Here is a 22,468-nt window from a genome sequence, read left to right as displayed (position 1 = left end):
CAAAATACCTGCTTTTTCCTTAGACATTCATCATTTGTCCTAAGTCTCTAACCAGTAATTCCTGTTTGGCAGCACAATGCTAACTGATCGAAGAAAATCCGCCAAAAATTGAAAAAGAAAAAAAATGTATCAAGATATTGAGTAATAAAGCTTTTAATATCCTGATTTTAATATTGACTAAGTGTAAATAATTATGGTGTTTGCTTCATTCTCTCCCTTGTAAAAAATTTATCTGTCTTGGGACATGTCTTATCTTCCAGAAGGGATCCGGGGTAGTGCTGTCCCTGCTACTCAAGCAGCAACATAATGTCTAGCCCAGTACTGGCACTACCTATGAAATGAAAGTCTAATTCCTTCTTGAAATCTTTTACACAACGTACCAGCTGAAGGTTTCAAGCTGCTTTAACACATGCAGGGTGTCAGGACACTACTGCAAGCCTCATTTTAACCAGAAAAGGAGCTGAGGGTGCCAGCCCAGCAGTGGTGAGCATGGAGTTGCAGTAGCAGAGCCTCATCTGCTCTCTCCAATATTGTTGTCACTGAGAAGGTTGGGGAAGAAGGGTGAAATAGCTCCATGCAAGCAACACTGTTCCTGCCAGGTACTTTGTGCCTCACTCAAAGCCACTGATAAGACCAAGAAAGGCATCTGCATTGACCTTCTGCATCCCCATCCATATAATAGCAGACAGAAGGGCTGTAAGAACAGAGATTAAACTTCAGAGCACCTCACAGCTGTGTTTTATGTAGACACTCCTTCCAGTTCCTGGGAAAGTGCACGATCTCCTCTGGATGTGGAACTGCAGGTCATTTCCATGCCAAATACTTAATGTGTCCAGCTTTTGCACGTGATGGATGGGCTTCTGCTGCAAGAAGTGGAGGCATTGGCATGTGAGGAGGAATGCCTTCAATACCACGTGCTTCAAAAGCCGGGCTTGCGAGCTTTGCCGTGCGTTCCAGCAGCTGGGGTAGAGCTGCGTGCATGGTCCCTGCCAGCACAAATGAAACCAAGGCATCCATATGCTGTGCATTAGGTGTGTTTGATCTCCTGATCTCTGGATTGCTGCTCCAATACTCCTTCTTCCTCTCTGTAACAGTCTGAGGAGCACAGAGCGCAGTGTTGAAACCTGTAAGTCTGTGTGTGTTTATAGGCTCTGTGATGGGAACTGCAAAGCTTAACACAAAACAGTTGAGAAAATGTTGCTGGCCACAGCCACAAAACCTGTCCTCATCTGTTCCGTGATGGGGTGGAAAAGAAAATTCCTCAAGTTTAATTTTCTTGATTAAAGATGAAGGAAAAAGAACTGCCAAAGTGGATGGAATTTAGTCCAATTGATGTGACACCTGGATTAGCAAAGAAAAATGCAATCTCCTCTGTGTGCAGGAATTGTGGCCATGCATGGCAAGACCACCACAAAGACACTGCAGCCCTGCATGGACAAGGGACAGCTTCCGTAACCACAGGCTTGAAGCCTGCCCCTGTGTGGATTACTGTCACTGCTCAGCACACATTTTCAATTCAGTTATTGCAGTGACTCAGTTGTGTTTCACTAAGAAGCTACAGACACCTCTGATCCACATTAAAGGTGGTGGTGAGATAGGAGAGGATGGCTCCACTTCATAGAAGATTTGCTGGCTCCACGGCATTGTCTCATGCAGATTGGGAAACTGGGCAACACTGTAACTTGGAAATTATACAATGGGGAACCACAAGCAACAACCGGTAACAATAGAAATGAATTTTATTTTGTAAAAAGTTATAAAATGAATATTGTACAAAAATAAAGTCTGTAGAGAACTTTGGTTGATTAACACAAATGACTGAGACATATAATTGCAGGTGAAGTAAAAAAATCCAGAGAAGCACACTCCTGTCTTCAGTAAGGTCTAAAAACTAAAAAAAACCAAAAAAACAAATTTAAAAAAAAAATCACAAACTTTACCCTTTTGTATTTTGAACATAGAGATTTGCTTTGGTTGCAGCCTCTTCAAGCTGCGCAGAAAATGCTTTGAGGCAAGTTTTCATCAGCTGGAGCAAGGGAAAGCACAGCTCTGAGCGCTGTCACAACTCAGCCACTCAGCAGTGCAGCTGACCCTCCGCCTGGCAGGCATTCGGTGCCCACATCGTGCCAGTGTGGTGGCGTCACCACCCCTGCGCAGCATGGAAGGCACGGTGTCCCCGTGGCAGTGTGAGAACAGACCCTGCGGGTGGTTGTCCAGGGCTGTCCTCCCTCCGCCCAGGAAAGCGGCGGAAGTCGGGAATGAATTACATGCCATACACCTGGTACAACTTTCTATGCCTGTTCTGGACTTTTTTGACCTCTAGACCCTTCTTCAGTGGTGCCCCAAGAGGCCCAGGGCAAAATGAGCATGGAGAGCCATTACATGCATGAGAGAAAAGGTTGGACCATTGTTTTCAATAGGGATTTTTTTTTCACGTTGCTTTTGTGGGAGTTGATGCTTCACTGGTTGTCAGGTATGTCTAGTGAGCTGCACTCCTGCTCCTTTGGGAAAAATGTCTCCAGAATGAGAGCTTGTGTTAGCGGTCACGTATGAACACCTTTGCTGTACAACCTCCCTCCTCCTAAGGAAACTTGGACTGTTCTGCTGCACGGGTATGATCCTGTAATGTTTCAGCAAATTATACAAAACACTCTGGTTATTTAACACAACTGTTTACTTGCAGGCTATATTAAATCCAGGGCTAACTAGTTAGAGGGATTTAACCTCTTCTATACGGAAGTACGGAAGGAAAAGCTTAAATAAATATAACTAGAAATTATAAGGCTAAATGTGATTATTTTCCATTTGTCAATAGTTATATGAGGTCAGTTGGCATAAAGTGTGAGAAAACAAATGTGGCTACATTTAAAATATGACTAAAATTAGTTTTTCTAACAAATTGCTAATGTTGAGCCAAGTCCTGTGACCCTCACTCATCCAGAGCCATTGCTGCTCCTGCACATGTATGACTGCAGTAATTTTCAAAAGGCTTAGTGAACTGGAATAAGGGCTGCAGGCTTCGGCACTACCTTTTGTGAACATAATCAAGATTTTGTTTAAAAGAAAAAAAGGTAAAGTAAGTGATTTTTTGCATTCAAGTTAACACTTTCAATCAAAAGCATGGACCGTTGTTCCCAACGTCTTTGTCTCTCTATATCCCCAAGCGCCATCTGCTTTGGCACCTTTGAAAGACACTTTAATAAATAAGGAGACTCATTACTGAACTGTAATAAATAACAATAACTTAATCTCAATAAATATCTTCTGTATACTTATGTCTCTGAAGGGATGCATTGCATCAAGTAGTCTCTCTCAATCACAATGACCAAATAGAAATGTAGTTATGCAAGTGACGTTAGTCCTTTGTAAACCTAAAGAAATGCATTTTGTGTAGGCTGGGCTTGTTACTTCTCTTACTATGCTAGGAAGAAGTGCTTAAAAACTCAACTTGTTTTCACAGGTAGCAGAAGAACAAAGTCCTGCACTCATTTTGAAGAAACACAAGATGGAAATAACCAAACTTAGCCAGTAAGCAGAACTGTTTTGCTTCATGAGAACTTGAGCTTGGTCATTTTGATATTTGCCCAATATCATCTTACTTGCAAGGGTAACCTTATAGCTTAGGAGTTGTCCTAAGCACTTGGGAACTGCCCTCCAGTGAGCAGTAGCACAATGTGTCTTTCAGTAGAGCTGAGGGCACAGGGGATTAGTAAGGTACTCCTAAGCTACTTCTTAGCTAAGCTTCTTGGTATAACTGGTATGTCATGGCATAACTACAACACAGCATGGTATGGCAGGGTTGTGTTTTTAAGCACGTTCCTCATGGATTGAGTCTCACTGATGGTGGACTGAGTCAAACAGGAAAGGTAGCGTGCACATCATCCATCCATCGTCATCTCCACCTGAGCTTTTATCTAAATCCCCATAGGACGTCAGAAGTCTCCATCCTTCTACTCTGCCGCATGCCTCCTTATCCCCAGGTTCTCATGGCTCCTCATTCTGTGTTCTTGGTCCAGACACTGCCCTGGGAACCTTGGTCCCTCTCTTTGCAGTGCAGCAGGAATGGAAAACTGGTGCCGCCTCAGCATGCAGCTGTCAGACGCATCCACACCTTTTCGCGGAATGTTTTTTCAGTATGTGGTAAACCAGGTTATCATCCAAAAAGGACAGGTCATCATCAAAGGCTGTGGGTCTGCAACAGGCTTGCCTCACTTTGTCGGTGACCAGTTTTTTCTTTTTGGTTAAGTTTTTTAAAATTTTGTCATAGGTGGTCTCAGCTGCATCACAAGATCCACTGCAATACCGGAAAATTAGCTCTTCTTTGGTTTCATATCCCAAATCCAAGTCGGTCACATTTAAATGTATTTCTGTTAAGACACATCCTCGATTTTTGCCCTTTTGATTTCTCCTTCCTTTTCTGTTGGAATTCTCTATGTTTGTGGCTGCATTTTGACGGTTTCTCTCCCTCCTAGAAAAAATTGGAGTCTGTTTATCTGGTGACCTCCTCAGTCTTTTAATAGTGGCTTGAATAAAGTCCACTACCTCATCAAACTGATCTGGATAATCCTCTGGCATATTAGCTGTTTGGGAAAGAGAGAAAAGGCTTTGTCATACATCAGTTATCATGAAGTTTGTCATTCACAGCTCAAAAATATTATGCACATGCAAGCTTTTCTGTCCATCACTTCAGAACACATGCCCAGGACCCTTAGAAATCAAGGAGAATTTGAAATGGTTTAGATAATCATGGAAACTCATTTGGGGAAAGATAAATGAGACATATTTGTATTTCTGTGGGTGTCTGCTGATGCTTGGTAGCATTTCAGCACATTTTTTAATATTGAATGAGCCCTGTGAAAACAGAGGGAAGGAAAAGCACGTCATGGTACCAATATTAGTTAATAGGTAGCTGAAGCCACTGTAAAGAGGTTATACAGACTCTTCCCAGCAAAGCAGCAATAGGAGGAGGTTTCTTTAAAGCAATTTTGTGATTATAATTGTTAATTATTTTCTTTTCACACCAGCAGCAGTTAGTATTGCCAAAGCCACCTATCAATAAGGTTTTTGGGCATGACAGAAGGAGGATTTCCTGGGGTACCAGGCTGAGATATTATTTCTGGCTGAATGCCTGGGTTTTTAATGCTTCTGGGGGTAATTATTTTCATAGCTTTTGAAAAATTTCTCATGTAAGTGTTTTGTATCACAAGATGCTGATTAGACTAGATGCTGAGTAGAAATAGGTCAGAATAGAAGTATTATGTTAATGGGCAGTGGAAATATTATTAATGCATTTTCCCTTCAAGAAAATTTAATTTTTAATCTATTTAATTTATCACCTAATATATATTCTATCATTGATAAATTATTCAAGTAAATTATATGATGAAATCAAAGAAGTGTTTTGATACTAACAGAATGAACCTCTTCAAGAAGGGTGAAATTAAACGTGTTCTGAAATGGTCCTAAATTTTGCCATTTCTTCATGATTTGGGAAAAAAATTGCATTTTGAAATCCTTAAATTTCCCATGGACTAAATCCCTCAGAATTATCTGCTTTAGTGAACACAGAGAACTAAATGGGGTCAGGCTGTCAGGACCCTGTGTGTAGGTGCCCTTACACCACATTATTAATGACTGTATCTTAAACATAAAAACTACATTGCAATATTGAGGGGGTTTTTTGTATTAATTGGCCAAAAATTAACAGTTCTTCCTTTTCAGTAAGTCCTAAGAGAATGCTTCTTTCTGTACTTAACTCCTAACAACCTAACTTGTAACAGACCAGTGTCACCCCAGCCCTGCACATGTGGGAAATCCATCTCCAATACTGCTACAAATATTGCAGGTACAGCAAACTTTGGGTGAGGCAATATCCAGTGCAGTGCACCTGGTCAGAGGCTGGTACCTTCAGTAAGCAACAGAGGCTCCCACTCAGTGAGGTGCTGAGATAGGAACAGCTCCTTAGGCAAAGGCTCAGCAACACATTTCCCTAAGGAGCACAGTAAGACAGGAATCCCAATGGGAGACCAGGCAGCACAGGTACCCAGTTCACACAGGGTAGCATGGACTCTGTTAACAGGAGAGAGGAAGGCATGAGGCTGTCCCTCACTGCCTAGCAAGAGTGCACACTCATATCCTCAGCAGAAGCACCAAATACAGAGGAGATTGGGGTCAGCAGAATCCTAACTCTGTCAGTACAAAAACCTGCTGAAACAGAATGCATCTGCATATAAGGAGGAACAGGGACTGCTGCCACATCCTAGAGGCCTCCCTCCAAGATAAAACAGTGATGGATCAGAAGTATGTATTTTTTGGTGGATTGATACAGCAAAAAAGTTTAGACTGGTGAAAGAGTAGTGGAGGCTGGAAATCTTGTACCTCCATATAATGAGGGTGATATGAGGCAAGCAGGATGCCATAAACTGTAGAGTTTGGAGATGAAAAAAGTGAATTACACTTTGTTTTACAGATATCCATGCTAAAGACAACAGTGTCACAGGCCAGTGACTGTCAAAGACATGAAGGAAGGATGGCTGCTATCTATACAGCTATGTGGAACCTGAACAAGGCAGGACCCTGCACCCAGCCCCATATTCCTGTGATACCAGAGGTCAGTACACCTTTCTTGCACTCCTCTGTCTCTGTAGCAGAGATACCCACTGTGAGCCATACCTGCTGGAGGGGGCTGCTAGGATGGCACATCCATTGGATGTACCACCCAGCCCTGTTGAAGAACAGGCTGGTCTGCCTACTCCATACAAATATTGCTCTACTGAGCAAGAACCAGGTTCAGGCGATAGGTGGGCTCTGTTCCTTTAAAGCAACAAGGGCTAGACACGTTTCTAGATTCAGTTAAAAAAGATGACCCACATGGAGCTCACATAACCCCCATTGCTGAAGTATAAACTTGGCCCTGACACAGACACAGACAGAAAGTAGTTGGCAGATTGGTTTGGGACTGAGTAGTTTCTAGATTTCTTACACAGAAATTAGGTTTCTTAGTCTATAACCAAATAAGAGAAGGATGTAGCCCTGAGAAGATGGCTCTAGAAGTGCCATTCTCCATTCTGACCTTCAGCTTCCCCCCCCACATACTACTCTGACTACCCCAGCCCACACCTCTTCCATGTATTCCTAGTCCAACCTTCGTACCAACATTAAGATGCAATGAGACCCTGGTTATGGAGAGTGAAACACAACCGTAGGGAAACATATGACATCTTAACAAAATTAATACAGTGATCAAACATCAGGAAGGGGACAGGAGACAGTTACAGGGAAAGCCAACCTATATGCAGAGATTCTTGTTTGCAGCCTTCAGCCTCATACTTATCTCAAGCCTGGTACACTGTCAGCGCAGTGAGAGTGTAAGTGTCCCTGTCCTAAGAAGGGAGAAACAAAACCGTGGATTCCCCAAAGAGATAACAATTCGAGTGGGCACATCATTTTTAAATGGCTTGCAACTGAGGGGCAAAAATACTCTCTACCCCTGTGAGAGTGCTACATGCAGGAATCTACCAATACCAATCAGACAGCTACAGGGTTCAAGCATTGTTCTGCCAGCTATAACCTGGAGGGTCATAGATAAGAGGAGGGAAGGCCCACGTGGTGGGCGTGTCCCTGCTAAAAGCACATGCTGAGGTCTATCCTGCTTCATGTATGATTCCTACCCCAGCCGCACCAGGGCAGGTTATGCCACTGGGAGCCTTCTGTGCTGCGCGTGGCCTGTGAGATTTCAGGTTGAGGAAACACACCACTGAAGAGGCCCATGCAATGCTGCTGATGCTGACATGTGCTGTCAACCCTGCAGAAGGTGGGAGCAGCAGGGCAAAAAGTAGATCAAGTAATCAGACCAACAGCATATCCAAGTAGAAATCTCCTACCTACACACACAGACTAGCTGCACCCAGAATTTGGGGCCACTAGCAGCATGACTGTTCCTGCTAATCTCACTAAGGCTCTAACACGAACCGTGCAAGAAGTGTTCCAACTGTCTAATGGAGCTGGGGATCCCTGCTCTGTTCATCACCTGCTGCAGCACCAGGATATTCTTGGGAAATTCACTGGGAGGAATGCCAGCACTATCAGTAAGATGAATTCTAATTTCCTGTCTCCAGCGTGGAGTTTCCCTTCAGCCAGGGAATTGGAAACTATCCCTTGCAGACATCCAAATCTACCAGTAAGACTCCTGCAGTGATCCCCGATATTTGGAGATTACATCACATGAGGAGATAAAAGGCAAGTGAATGATAATAGGAAACTGGTGGAAAGAGTGGTCACAGAGCTCCCCTTGACAAAATGTGCTCTTGATCCTGGTCGGTGTCTGCCCACCTAAAATACACGTGCTGTTACGGGCTATATGGGTACACCAATCAACACGATGGCAGCTGCATTACTGAACTACTCAGTAACACCTTGCAAGTTTCTGTAAGCAACACTCCCCTCTGCCTGTGGATCCCCAAACTGGTCATGAGCAGGGCATCAGTGTTCTTTTGGCAGCTTCCAATGCACTGCCAAGGTATCCCAAGTTTGCTTCCATAATTTAACAGTTTTAGGGATAGGTCCAATCCCTGCAATCAGCTAATTTTCTGCTGCTTGATGGATTAGATTAGAGCCATCAGTGTGACTACAAGCAGTCTCTAGGAATGTGGGTCACAGGGGTCTGGAGGAAAGATTAACAACCAGGAGTGAAGGGAGGCTTGTCACCTTGTGCTGAGATGCTGTCATGGCTCAGTAGGGATATTCAGCTGTCCAATAAGTATGGGTGTGAAGACCTAGAGCCTTAAACAAAATGCTACGAAAAACTGCTGAAATAGGACCCAGAGCAATCAAGTGGAAACACCAGCACTGACACCAGGCATGATGGATTGAAACAAGGCACTAGAGGTAAGTGCTAAGGAAGCTACCACCAGACATCATACATGAATGAGCAATAACCACTGACCAAGCACTAAACTCTGTAAAAGGCTAATAGACAGAAGGGAAGGTGGAGAAGACTGACTGCAGGATGTCCCCATCCTTGATAAGCACTTGGTAGATGTGCTCCAGGGATGCTGAGACTTCTCTGCACCACAGACACCACATGCTGAGCACTTGTTTGGTCCCTGCTCTGTTGTAGGTTCTGTTGGGGACAGCTGGGGTGCTAAGCCGAGCTGTGGCCAGGGAACATCACCACATTCATAGGGGCTGCCTTAGCATGGAAACATGGTTTGTGAACTGAATAAAGCCCTTTGATAGAGGTGTACTTTGTTACCCTTCTGTCTGCAACTTGTTGAGAAAATGTTTATAGTCTCACAGCATCTTTGCATATCTCATACTGCATGGACTGTGCTGACTTGATTGTGCAGCAGACAGAGTTTGCTGGGGGGATTTCACACCCCTGGGAGAAGCAGATACACATTTTGCATGTGTGTGTATGTGTGCTTCATTTACACATACACAGACACAAATACGACTAATTATACACACATACACATTTTTTCAAAACAAACTAGTTTACTGAAAACACTTGCCTTCTGGTGGGAAAGCTGAGAGAACAAACACATGACAGATGCCTGTCATGTTGTGCAATGTGCCAGCAGAAAATGGTTGGATACTGTGGCATTAAAGCAGCAAAGATCTCTGAGCAGTAGTTCCTGGTCCCAAGCCCCAGGGTGTAAAGGAATTAGAATTTAAAAATTGAAAGACATCCAGGACAGTACAGGACAGGATGGGACAGGATAGGATAGCCCAGAGCAGCATGTGTTCAATATAGGTTTGCAAAGGTTGTCTTGCACCTGTGATGCATCTCAAAACAGGTGTTCCCCAAAGGAAAAGAACGTATGCCCCAGAAAAGTAAAATCTTCCCTCAGGGAACACAGGGTCTCTGTGTGTCTTGTTCAGAGTGTGGGAGAAAGGCTCATAGACCCCACTGGGTGCATGTGATAGGCTGAGCCCCACCGCTTAAGTTATGGTGCTGTGATCTCTCACAAGACCGGTGTGAAGTCATGAGGTTTTGTTTGGGTTTTTTGTCACAATTCTCAAAGCTGTTTCCTGACTGTCCAGCTTCCTGAGGAAGTCCCTTGGAGGCAGTCTGTGTGCAGGCACCTGTAGGTGTTTATGCATCACCTCTGTCCAGCACCCCTCCAGCAGGAGCCTGGGGTAGGCAGCAGGGCTTATAGGAACTGCATCCACCATAAGTGTCCTGCTCCACTCAGCTCATTCCTGCAGCTCCTTTCCATGCTCCTTCTTTCACTACTGTGCCAAGGACCTGACCACCCAGGTGGGAACAGGCAGAGCATTTTCCTATGGTTGCAACAAGAGCAAGAGTCTGTTTTCTAGGGCCAGAGAATCAAGAATGCTGGGTGTAGATGACAGTCCATGTGCTAGTCTGCCTCTGGGCACCTTCTCTGTCTCCCTTGTCCAGCTGAACAAAGGCTCTTGATTGCTGAGGATTCTCTCACATGACCAGAAAAATGAATAAAAAAGCAAAGAAGGAAAGAATGAAATGTCATGAGACAGAGAAAAATGGGAATCTAGCAGAAGGTTCAGGCTGGGAGCAGAGTTGGTGAACACTTTCACCAGAGGGAGAGAGACTAAATTAAAATACCAATTTAAAACCCAACCCAAACGAAAAAAAAAAACCAACACAAGAATATTTGCACCATCTGCTTGCTGTTTGCTTGTTTTCTGAACATTTAGGGCACAGTCAGATCATAGCTTTGATCCAGCCTCCTAGGTTTGGAACACCCCTCTGTATTGCAAACTGAAATTCTTGCCTCACTGATGTTGTCTGGAACCTGAAGTTTTGACCTGCCTGTCCCCAAGCATGGTCTCCGTCCCCTGGGCACAAGAAGAGCTGGCAGCATGTGTGAGTACAGGATCCTGCAGCCAATCAGCCATGGCACTCCGCATTAGCCCCTGGAGAAATTCAGTCCTGAGTTCTGCTTTGGGCGTGCAGGCAAATGTGCTTTCCTACAGGCATCTTCCCCACTGCAACCCCCCAGAACCTGTCCTTGCATTTCTATTTAATTAGAGACACCACCTGACACCAGGACTGGGATCTGATCCCTGCACTTTTTAGAAGAATGAATTACACAGTGTTCTGATAGATTTCTACATGAAACAGGTCTAAATGGATACTCAAACCAAACTCGTCCCATTCGTGAAAAAACAGCCTCCATTTAGTAAAAATGGACAATTTATTTTTGTCTGTTCAACTGTGATTGCAATTATATTTTGTAAATCTATTCATTTGATTGTACTATCAGCAGATTCATTTTAAAGTAGTCCCCCACATGCAATGGCAGCAACCCAGCATGGTAAAGCAAGAAATTCTCAGCTTGTACCTGACCACAACCTGATGGTTTGGACCTTCAATATTTGAGAAAAAAATCCAGTTACTTCTTTTTGTACCTTTAAAAGACTAACTACAGTTTCTTCTGACCATGCTGTCTCTTATGGCATACAAGAAAAGCTTAAATCCTGTATATTGCAAAATAATAATTTATATAGGTGGTGATGCCTTAGGTTTTAACTTTCATAATTTTCAATTCCTGCACTGCTTAGTGTGTAACTCTGAAGTTTCTTTTAGCCTGTTAACTTCTGCTCTCTCATGCTAGGTAGACATAACAAAGCCCCTCCAGGCCTGCTCTTCAAGGACACTCAAGACAGTCCTAGGCCCAAAATGTGTAATCCAACATCTTAAGAGGGGTCTGAGCTTGGGAAACTACACCATTAACTGAAGCTTTAATTGGAGAATTAACCCTGATGTGCTAATGAATCAAACTTATAAAAGCGTGAAGAACTCGTGACCTGTCGTCCATCTTGGGGTCCATCTTGGCGGTAGCCTCTGGGCTCCCCAGGGTGTACCTTTGAAGGCCTTTTAAATAAATACCTACTTTTATTCCCTTATTCTTGTCTAGTATCTGTTTTTAGGTGGCCTCTCAAGGCATCAGTGGGTTTTCCTTTTCTTTTTTTCAACTTCATAAAACTTGACATCTTAAGTTGTTTGAAACTGTGCTTTACAGAATAGCTTTCCATACTGATCTCAGAAAAATGTAATGATGTCACTGCCACATGATTTGGCACTTTACATACCCTGAGCTAAAGTGATGTAGCAGAAGTCACAAAAGGTATATTAAACATTATAAAATTAGATTTTGCTTTTAGATTGTATCTTTCTTGCATGCATTTGTGACAGTGTATAGCTATCACATAAAAATATTAGACCAGACACTTAACTAAATTATTTAACCTGAGCACAGTCTTTCAATTACAGAAGTTCAAACAGCAGTATCAGGCCCTAAAGTATGATTTCAGAGTTCTAGGGGTTTAATCCAGCTAACTGTAATGGTAAGCAGTATTTAGAGAATTTAGATCCAGATCTGCATTAGGATTAAATGGCCCCTTACAGCTCTGGTATTTTAATCTGGGACCTTCATAATCAAAATATTACTTTACTTCATAATCATTATTCAATAATTATTTTTTTATTTAGCTTGCTTTGCAGTACTGTTTTCATGTGCTCATTATAGTGGACATAGCCTATCTGAATACAGAATGCCTCCATCTCACACCACAAAGACATACTTTAGGAGAGATTTGGAACAACTTGCTTGTGGAAGAGCAATCTTATCCAGGTTAAAATTACTAACGTGATGATCATTCTGCTTTGCAAAGTGATGGGGCAGTAGCAGCTGTGATGGGGATAAACCATTTGTTTAACTGAAAATGAAATATTTTGTATAAAAAGACAAAGAGTAGTATATGAAGGCATCTAAGTGAAGGCAGGTGTTAAAAATAGTTATGCTGAAATGTTTTTGGTATTTAAACAATTAAAATACCACCTCTCTGAGGCATAACTTTGCTTTCATGCCTTACATGAAAATCCATGGGACCAAGAATGAAATGGAAACAAATTGATTGTATCCATTAGGAAATAGAGCATCAAACACACCAGAGTCAGTTTATCTTTAAATGTTTAATACAGTTCTGTATTACTTCAATCCCAGCCCATGCTGTGGCCTCCCCTCAGACTCAGAGAGCCCTTAGAAATGGAGTCTCTCCCTGGTGTCACTTGTCTCTCATCAAGGCAAGTGCTAAATAACCCAGTGGATGATGCCAGGGCCACTCGCACCAGTCAAGTATGATGAGGCAAACCTGGCAGAAGGCCCAGGATTGACCTTCCTGGTGTTCTTGCTCCTAATGGAGCAGTCAAGTTATGTGTTTGTAGCTCACTAGCTAACCCTGGAGTTTCCCATGTGTTGGTCATAATGACAAATCCACAGAGTCCTTCGTATTTTCACTCTGCCATGCTTGGCAGTGCCTCCCCTTCTGTACTTTGCTTGCATTCTTGCAGGTAGAAATGCTGGTTTCCAACAGAGGAAAAACAGGGGGAGACAATAGGGCCACCACAGTTGTTGCCAATGTGGGAAGTCCCTGAGAGCAGGGGGGAACAGCAAGGTCAGATGAACCACGTTAAGCAGAGGAAGTTGCCTCATGAGCTGACCTGCTCACAAGAATTTCTTGTTCTTCACCCAGTCCAGGAAGGCTGCTCACAGGATCCTGCTCAATGATGGGCTGCCCTCCTCTGCCCACCCCCGCCTCTGGCCTCTCTGGGGTGGGCAGAGGTGCACTAGCAGTCAAGGAGCAGAGGAGCAACAGGAGGATGTGGTCTTGCCTCTGACACAGAGCTTTGAATCACCAGCTCTGAGCACCATAGAGCAGATGGCTTTTCAGCAGTCACACTCAAGATTTTGTAGCAGCTCCTGCAGCTGCTGTCAGGAGCCCATCTGCACTAGGACCTTATCCTATGGGGTGGTGGGTACATCAGCACCCTCAGGGCATCCCTTCATCAGAAATTACAGCATGAAGAGAGTAAAAGGGGAAGATAGAAAAAGTGCCAGTGCCCTCCCTGAAGCCAGGAATGGGGAAGACACGTACCTGTTGTCTCCTCCCTAAGACCCTTCCACATCCATACTGTGCTGTGTAAACATCCAGCTTCCCAGTAAAACCTAGGTTTACAATGAGTATTTGGTTAAGCTAGAACCTCAAATCCTGCAAGAGCCTCAGATGAGTATATATGAGCAGGACCTGAAACCTGCAATCTCTGTTAGCAAGAACACCTGCAGCCAGCTAATAGGCAAGCACACAAGTTTTAAAGGGGGAAATACTGATGGTATTTTCTTCACCATCCCTGGTGCAAAAATGAGCCAGCCCAGCCCTCTTACGACATCAGTAAAACCCCACAATGGTAACCCAGCCCCTCCTCAGTAACAGTTCACTGAAGGGAAAGAGCATGCCTAAATCAATAATATCAGCTATTACTGGGCCACCTGTGCTCTTACAGAGCCTCTCCCACTGGGTTTTAGGGGAGTCCCCAAGGAACAAAGACATGCAGCAAAGCAGAACGAACATACCGTAAAGAGACCCTAACCCGGTCTCTTCCCTGGGGCAGTGAATGGCAGAGCAGTCTGGGCAAAATCTTGGCTGATGTTTCTTTGTGGCAACCTCTGCTGCTATCAGATTTGATCTGATCTATAAGTAACACATGATCTTTCACTGTTGCCTTTCCCTACCTTCAATTCAATGAGTTTGCAAAAGGAAAAATATGGAAGGTTTCCATATTGCTGGCTGAAAATTGTTATTATTATAATAATCCATCCCTGGCTCTAGGGCAGGTGCAGGTACTCCACTGCAGAAGGTCTCATGTTGGGAAGTGTGGACTGGCACCTGCCAGATAGTGCTGGCATGTGCTCAGAAGAGCAAGGTCCTTCCTAACTGCTACACTGGATACTGCCTCCTTTCAGAAATTTCCCGACTATTGACTGATTTTGCCAAAGAAATGCTTTGGATGGGAGCAGAGATAGTGCAAATGTTTGTACACAGTTTGTTATTTAAAGGGGACCAGCTTGCCTGTGAAAACGTGGCCACCAGAGAAGATTTAGCATACTGCTCTAGCACTGCCCAGTCACGACACAGGAAAACAAATACAAGGATTTCAATGCTTGCTTCTTTTGAAGAATATCCCTGTTCAATAATCTTTAAAATATTTGCATGACTCCCAAAGACTTCAAAGAAATACACCTGCAGGTTTCAGTTTAAGTGCTGTATAATACATACAGCCTAAACTTCTGCTAGGTTATACAAGAGGCTTTATTCCTTTAAAAGAATGCTGGTACATGAAATACCTCACAAAATTAATTTTAAGTCCTTGATCTTAAAACATATTCTAACATGTAATTTGTGTCTTAATATTTTATTTGCAGCTGTCTCAAGTAAATCTTTTTGATCCTATTTTCTTTCTTTCTCTTTGTAATCAGGATTGAAATTCCAAGAACCACTGAAATCTTTCCTCTGGTTCACTTTACCAGAGGATATCACTTGATCAGAAACTGAGCTTTGTTTCATAAAAAATGACCACTCCACAGTGCTAACCATTCTACCAATGCTAATGTGTCAGTGGCCTATTTAGATGTCTGATGATCCTGAACACAGTTCTGCTGCAGTATTTTGTATTCCTTGTTTATTTCTACTTATTAAATTACTACCTCAAAAATATGGGAATCCACAACAAATGTAGTTATGTAGGGTTTGGCCTATGTGCTGCAAGTTTTATGTTGCAGTGATAGATGACTAGGCAGTGGGGCGGGGGGGGGATGAAAGCTGGGTATTTGCACTAGATGTCCATGCCTGAACAGCTGCATTTGCGGCAGGGTGGGATTTGGTGACCCAAATGACTTCTCAAAGTCTTTGTAACTTTAATTATTTTAAAACTGCTTTTTGCAGTACTAACCAGGAACAGTATAATTTACAAAGACATTACAATCTATCAGTCTGAGGATCTTCTGCTAGTGGACAAACAACGCCTCCTCCACTAAATTCAGTAACAGTCTGATGAATACTTCACACAACTGAATTCTTCAGCCTTTCAAGGAATGTTTTGAAGCTCTTCATCTGCAAACCCTGAACCCAGAGATTTCTAAAATATACTGAAGAGGCTTATGAAAGATGACCAAGAAAAGTATGTCCAGGTACATTATCTGTCAATAAACACCTGCAAAACATTTAACAGGATCCACAGATTCACTGGCAATTTTTTGAGCTCCCTAAACTGAAAAACAGCAAAGAAGTAAAACTTTCAGCAAAGGATAAGTCAAAATGAGAATAGAGCCTCATTATCCTGCATTTCAGAACTTTCTTCCTTTAGTCACAGAATGCTCTTCTCTGGAGTACATTCAGTATTTATGTGTGAAACTCCAGAGGAATTTGCTTTTAGGGCTACATGCCTCTAGACTTAACCAGATCAACCCTGTTTCCTTCTTTTTCTAGAATTTTGCCCATGAATGGTCTCATCTGAATGCTTGGGATTTCTGAATACCTTGATAACCTGCTCATCCCTGTGCAAACAAACTTTAGTGCATGCATATGCCGGCTCGGACACCCAGGCACACTCGACCTGACACTGGCAGGATGCAACAGCTGTGCTGGATGCATTGGCTGCGCTGGGTACACAGGGATCAGATGATGCAGGGTGGCACCTGCTCAGTGTGGCTGACACCTCCATGATGCATTCTTTGTTACGGGTTTACTGTGCAGGGCAGGCCACCTATGCAGCTTCTGGGTGTCTTAGGCTAAAGCACATATGCCACACTGTAGTTGTGCTGAGCAGCAAAGCCTGGACAGAAACATGAGAGTTGTAGTTCATAACACTGAATGGGCCTAATAAATATTGTAGGGAATGAAATGCATTCCGTTGGAAGCATAATTAAATACTGCTTTTGCCATAAAGAGACCTACAACATCACTATTTTTTCTAGATACTTTCTGTATTAGTAGATAAAATTGCAGCAAAAAGCAGTAACTTAACATCAAATACCTCTTAGCAGGGATAAGAAGAATTTTTAACAGAGGTATAACACACACATACCATGGTGTGTCACAGCATGTACCAAAGGAGCTCCAACAATTAATGACCATTCAGTAGCAGTAGAGTAACTCAGACACCCTAATGCAAAAACCCCACCTTTTCCTCTTGCTAGGCGGGAAAATCCCATGGTGAGATGTTTCATTTAATTCTACCTGCTTACCACTCATTCTTAGCAAAGCTTCTGACTTGATCAAGAGAATACATATCATGTCATGAGTTTTAGGACATTCCAGTCTTCACGTACCTGTTGATTATGTGCATCCAACAGCAAGCCGTTACAAGATGTATTTGCTGGGGACTGTGTATAAGGCAAACAAGTGTTTGGCTCCCTCTGCACTGTCATGCTTCTGAGGCTGCTGACTAAGTATTTAGTTTATAATAATTTGGTTTATATTTGTTCTACTTGCATTTGGTATTTAAGCTAATAGTGTTCTTCCCCCAGAGGATTGTAGCGTAAGGGAAACAAAGAAATGGTTACAAACTCTACTTTTTTTTTTTTTTTTGTGAGTGTGAAATAAACTATTCCATGAATATTGATGAAAAACACCTACAAATACTGGATTCATCTCCAATGCACTACATTTGTGGTGGATACTCCAGCCTCCAGTCCAATTAAAAATGCAGAAGATTGCAATTGCTAGCACCCTCTGCCATCTCTAATTACTGCCCTGAACAGCAAAGGTCAGCACATTACACCTGATCAGCCCACAAGGTTAGAACCCTGCCTGGAGCCTGGAATGAAGGAAGGTTTCAAGCCAACCTGAAAGGGATGGGGTGACATCAGGTGACTTCAGAGCACTTTGCAGAGAAAGCAATTCCATCAAATGAGAATGCAAAAAGGTGTCAAGGGCCTGGGAAACAGATCTGTGCTCCACCAAGCTGTTTGGCCTGCCCTTAGGAGTGGACTTGATCTCACAATCCTACTAAGACCTGATGCAAGTGGTGTGTGGGAGACCCAAATTCTCTGTGGGCACCTTGGAGCAAAATGGCTACTCCCCACTCAGTCTTCACTTGGATTGCTTTAGGGGACAGCAGTGCACCTCTCTCTGAATGCACACAGCACCCAGTCCTGCTCAGGGCCCACACACTGCCCCATGCATATGAGGCAACACAGGTGATGATGGTGCTCCCACCTCTTTGTGAGCTGTCTCCTGCAAAAGCCCTTAGCAAAGCAGTTGACCAACAGCATCCACAGAGATATGAATACATGGTAGGTTCACCAGCAGACAGCCGGGGAGATGTAAGCACACCTCCATGCTCATGCTACATTGTGCTCTGATGGTGACAGAAGCCTCCAAGTGGACAGGGAAATCTACATGGTGTAGATATCGATTCCTCTTGTGTACTTGGTTCTTTGTCTTTCCTGTGCTGAAGGGTGCATGCCACCAAATTGAGAGAACAAATATGTCAAAGACACTGATGGGAGTGACTTGAGCAAAGTGCTGCTGCAGCAGGAAGGCAGCAATGTGCCTGGGTAGGATCAGCCTCATAGCCTGTTTGCAGACTGTTCTCCACACACTTTTAAATCAAACAGTATAAAAGTGGATCAAAGTATTTCACTGCTCTCTTGCAGTCACCTTTCTGCAGGTCTCCCCTGACTCATCTGAGTTGGCAACATAGGGAAGCGTTTCTAACTTTCAGGCTCAGTTGTTTTGTTAACTGCTGCCATACGAACATGACAGGAACACTCTGGGTTTTCCTTTATTTCTGACATGGAGAACAGCACTGCTTCCTTTCCCCTTGCAGCCAGGCCCATCTGTTTGTGATACACGGGGTTAAGAGATTGATACCAAACTATCAGCCCTTTCTCAAATGGCTATTCTGGGCAATAACTGGTGACCTAGCTCTGCATGGCTAAGACTATGCCTTACCCTGGAAACAAAGATAATATTGATACTAACACAGCCCAGGTAAAACATAGGTTGTCTTTCTTCCTGCTTCTTGTTTACCCAATCCACAGGAAAGGAAAAAAAAAAGAGACAATGCTGAGAAGTTTTGGATACTAGGAACTGAGAGAATCACTACTGCTGCCTGTCCCCTTGAGCTGCAGAGGAATCAGCCCACCAGGGACCATATTCCCAGAAGGTAGTTTCAAGATAAAAGCAGGCATCATACAAATACTATCACTCTGGAAAGATGGAGCATTAATGGTCTCCCACTCTGTAGCTTCTGCCAGAGCTACAAACTGACTGATATGGCTTTCCCCCTAATGCTCTTACTCCACCAGCACCTCAGCAAGCCTGTACAGAGGGGAAGAACACAGTGACCTGAAAAGCTGGTCACTGCCTTTTGTAGGACAGCACTTATCTGCCACATGGCTCACCATGGAGAAGATCACCATGTGTGATAAACCCATGATCCTGGCAGGCTGGAGTCCTGTTAGGAAACACTTTTGGCCAACCTCCCTGTGTGGTCGGCCTGAAAGGATGTCAGGGTCTGCCAGTCTGTGAGCAGCAGGAGCCCAGGCTGGGATATGTGGAGGCAGAAGCCTAGGCAAGATTCCAGCAAGAAGGAAACACTAGCAAGAGAAGGAAAGAGAGAAGACTAAATGGGAAAAGACATAGATGTGTGTGTGTGGAAGAGGAGATGAGTGTTTGGGAGGGGTCAAAGTGAAGTCATGGCACATGATTCCATGCTTGGTTCCTCCACACTGCGTTAGCCTGGCTGCTCCCAGAGAAACCAGCGCGGATGCCCGTGACTGGAGCTGTGGCAGGCGCAGGGAAAGAACATGCCTCCAGAAAAGGAGATAGAAATGAATCCCAACTACTGGATACTGTCTGCATCCTGTAACAAGCTAAACAGAGAGGGCTGAGCAACGGCAAAAGAAGCAACCTTCAAACTGTGTCAGCGCCTCTGCTAAGTGAACGTCTCCACTATTCATGTGAGTATTCTGCCACTTCTTACTGCGTCATATTACCTCTCTCTTTAAAAAGCCACCAGAGTTAACATAACACTCACATACCATTGTAAAAATCCTGTACCTGCTGTTGTAGGTACAGGACCTATTATTAGCAAGGCATTATTATCTGCCATTTGGATTGTAAACTGTCTTACTGTGAGCTAGTTCATGTGGATTTCTCTGCATCAAACTCCTAACCCTGCCGCAGCTACTCTTCTGTAAATTTCCATGCGGTCACACTAATTTCGAGGTCAGAATCCAAGGAGGATTTAATGAAGCTCAGCAGTACTCCAGGATATGTACAGTGCCTCCCATCACGGAGCCAAGCCTCCATCAGGACTTGCGCCCACTACAGGCAGTGAATAATTGCATTGGCAGGTCTGAGCAGGGAGCGGAGGCTGAGGCAGTGGGGAAGGAGTTTCAGTGCCTGCACTGCGAGGTGTGTGAACCAGATCCTCCTCTTGGCTCCTCTGCATACAACAAACTTTCCCACCTTCTCATGTTTTTCAACCAGAGGGATCTTAAGGCTACCAAGAAGGCAGGGCTGGAGTGGGCAGGGGTCATTGCCACTGCAGTTGTCAACGCCAAGCTTTGGAGAATGACTAGGTTTGGAGCTGCTTGAGCAAGACCAAAGCCAATGACACCGCCTGTGGAGAAATAGGGGCACAAAGTGGGGGCATCCTTTCCTCATCCTGATGCCCGAGCAAAGGGAAGCAGGTTTAGCAAGACAGACAGCAGTTGCTACAAAGGGGAATATTTCTTACAGTCACTGTGCACAGCATAGGGAGGCAGCAGGCTGATGGGGGAGAGATCATCTTCAGGTCCCTCTACCACTGAAGGGGACCCCTTGGGAGGCGTCTTACCGGTGGGCAGGGGCAAGGTGGAGACCGTGTTGAACAGCACCACGCAGACAGCCACAACATCCCATAACTTCATCTTAGATCTCCTTCCAACACGGGCCCCTGCCAGATAGGAGAGGCAGGGTTAGCTCCCAGCTGCTGTGCTCCCCCAGTCCTGCCCCCACCCTGTCAGCCCTGAGAAAAAGCCGAGCAGTCTCGCACCCCAGATCAGCCTGGTTCACCCGGGCCAGGCCTGAGGACAGAGAGGATGGAACAACAACCTGTTCCCAGTGCAGGCAGAGAGAGTAAGGTGGGCTCTCCCCAGCAAGTGAGTGGTGTGGGAGAGGGAGGCACAGGATGGCCTCCAGTCCCTCTGTGCCTGAGAAAGCTGCATTGGGGAATGCAGGCATGCAGGTCCCAGAAGTCTGTTTCTAGGGACGTGGGAGTGTGACCATGTCCCTGTGCTCACTGGCAGGCGGGTCACCTTGTGCTTCTCCAGCACTTGTTCCTGGGCTGGACCGGGGAGGACTGGGCTGATCTTGGGTGCTGGTCTGTGCGGATTTGATCTGCTACAAGCAAACCTTCATTTCCCTTTCCCTCTCTTCCCCTTTCCTTTCCCTTGCCTCTTTCCTTTCCCTTTTCCCTCTTTCTTTTCCCCTTTCTTCTTCCCCCCACTCTTTCCCTTCCCCTATCCAGTCCTCTCTTTCATTTTAATTTTCTCTCTCCTTTTATCTGACCTTTCGTCTTCATTTGTCACCTTTTTCCCCTTATATTCTTCCTTTTTCCCATTCTTCCCCCTTTCACTATTGTCTTCCTCTTTCCCTTTCCCCTTGCTTCAAGATTTCCTTTTTCCTTCCCTTTTCTCCTTCCACTTTCATTTTCCCTTTCCTCTTTGTTTCCATCTCCCTTTAATCTTCCTCTTCTTTTTCCTTCCCTTCCCTTCTCAGTTCCCTTTCCTCGTATTCTTCTCCTCCCCTACTTGCTCTTTCATTCTCTTTATTTTTTTTCACCGATCCTCTATTTCCTCCCTTTCCTTCTCCCCTTCCCTTGCCCCTTTTTCTTTTCTCCTCCTCGTTTCCCGGCCGCCCTGCCCGAGGTCTGCCACGGCACGTACCCGCTGCCCTCTGCACGCCGCCCCGGGGTAACAGCTGCCCCCAGCCCGGTTCGGCTTGGCCCGGTGGCGGCACAGGGCAGCATCCGGCCCGGGAGGCGCAGCCCCGCCGGGGGGAACCGCGGAGATGCCGGTCCAGCGGCGGGGCTTAGGGCGCGGCTGCCGCTCGGTGCGCGCTTTCTCCGCCGGCCGCTGCCTTCGCACCTCGTCGTGTTCAGGGAGCTGCGGGGTGCCCCCGGAGACAGTGCCCGCCCGCCCCGCCCTCCCGTCCGCGCACCCATCCTCGCCCTCACCTCTGAGCTGGTCTCGTCGGACCCGAGATGGACATTAACGCCGTGGAGTCGACCGGCCGGACGGGCGATGCATGTGGGCAGGTCGGGGTCCGACCGCCGGCACCCTCTTTGCGCAAAGGAGGGGGGAAGGGGGACACACGTATGGAAGAGGGGTGTAAGGTCGCAGGTCTGGATGGAGGCAGCGGGGAGCCGCCAGCCCAGTCCCCGGCGGCCTCCCCCGCCGCCGCCGCAGGTGCTGTGCCCACGGCAGGAGCGGCGCCGCGGGGGTCTCTGCCCGCCCCGGCCCCGGAGCCGCGCTCAGCAGCGGCGGGAGCGGCCCGAGCCGCGGGGAGCGCCGCCTGGCAGCGGGAGCTGGCGCTGGGTGCTGCGCTTGGGACCCTGCCTGGAAATCTGAGAAAGACACTCCATCAACAACTG

The 22,468-nt window shown here is 45.3% G+C and overlaps 1 protein-coding gene across 2 annotated transcripts; it reads right to left on the bottom strand.

Annotated features, from left to right (window-relative positions):
* Positions 1 to 4,095: 4,095 nt before the first annotated feature.
* On the bottom strand, positions 4,096 to 20,744 carry GDNF (glial cell derived neurotrophic factor; the record flags this gene model as incomplete). 2 transcript variants are annotated; one of them, XM_082301390.1, is made up of 2 exons in its annotated part: positions 4,096 to 4,580; positions 20,573 to 20,744. In XM_082301390.1, 2 exons carry the CDS (start codon positions 20,742 to 20,744, stop codon positions 4,096 to 4,098), a joined length of 657 nt encoding a protein of 218 aa, XP_082157516.1. The 2 variants fall into 2 exon arrangements, with proteins under 2 accessions (XP_082157516.1, XP_082157517.1); XM_082301391.1 differs by having other exon boundaries at positions 20,672 to 20,744.
* Positions 20,745 to 22,468: the final 1,724 nt, after the last annotated feature.

This window comes from Coloeus monedula, assembly GCF_965178545.1.
Source record: "Coloeus monedula genome assembly, chromosome: Z".
In the NCBI taxonomy this organism is placed as follows: domain Eukaryota; kingdom Metazoa; phylum Chordata; class Aves; order Passeriformes; family Corvidae; genus Coloeus; species Coloeus monedula.
This window is presented reverse-complemented; position numbering and strand designations above follow the sequence as displayed.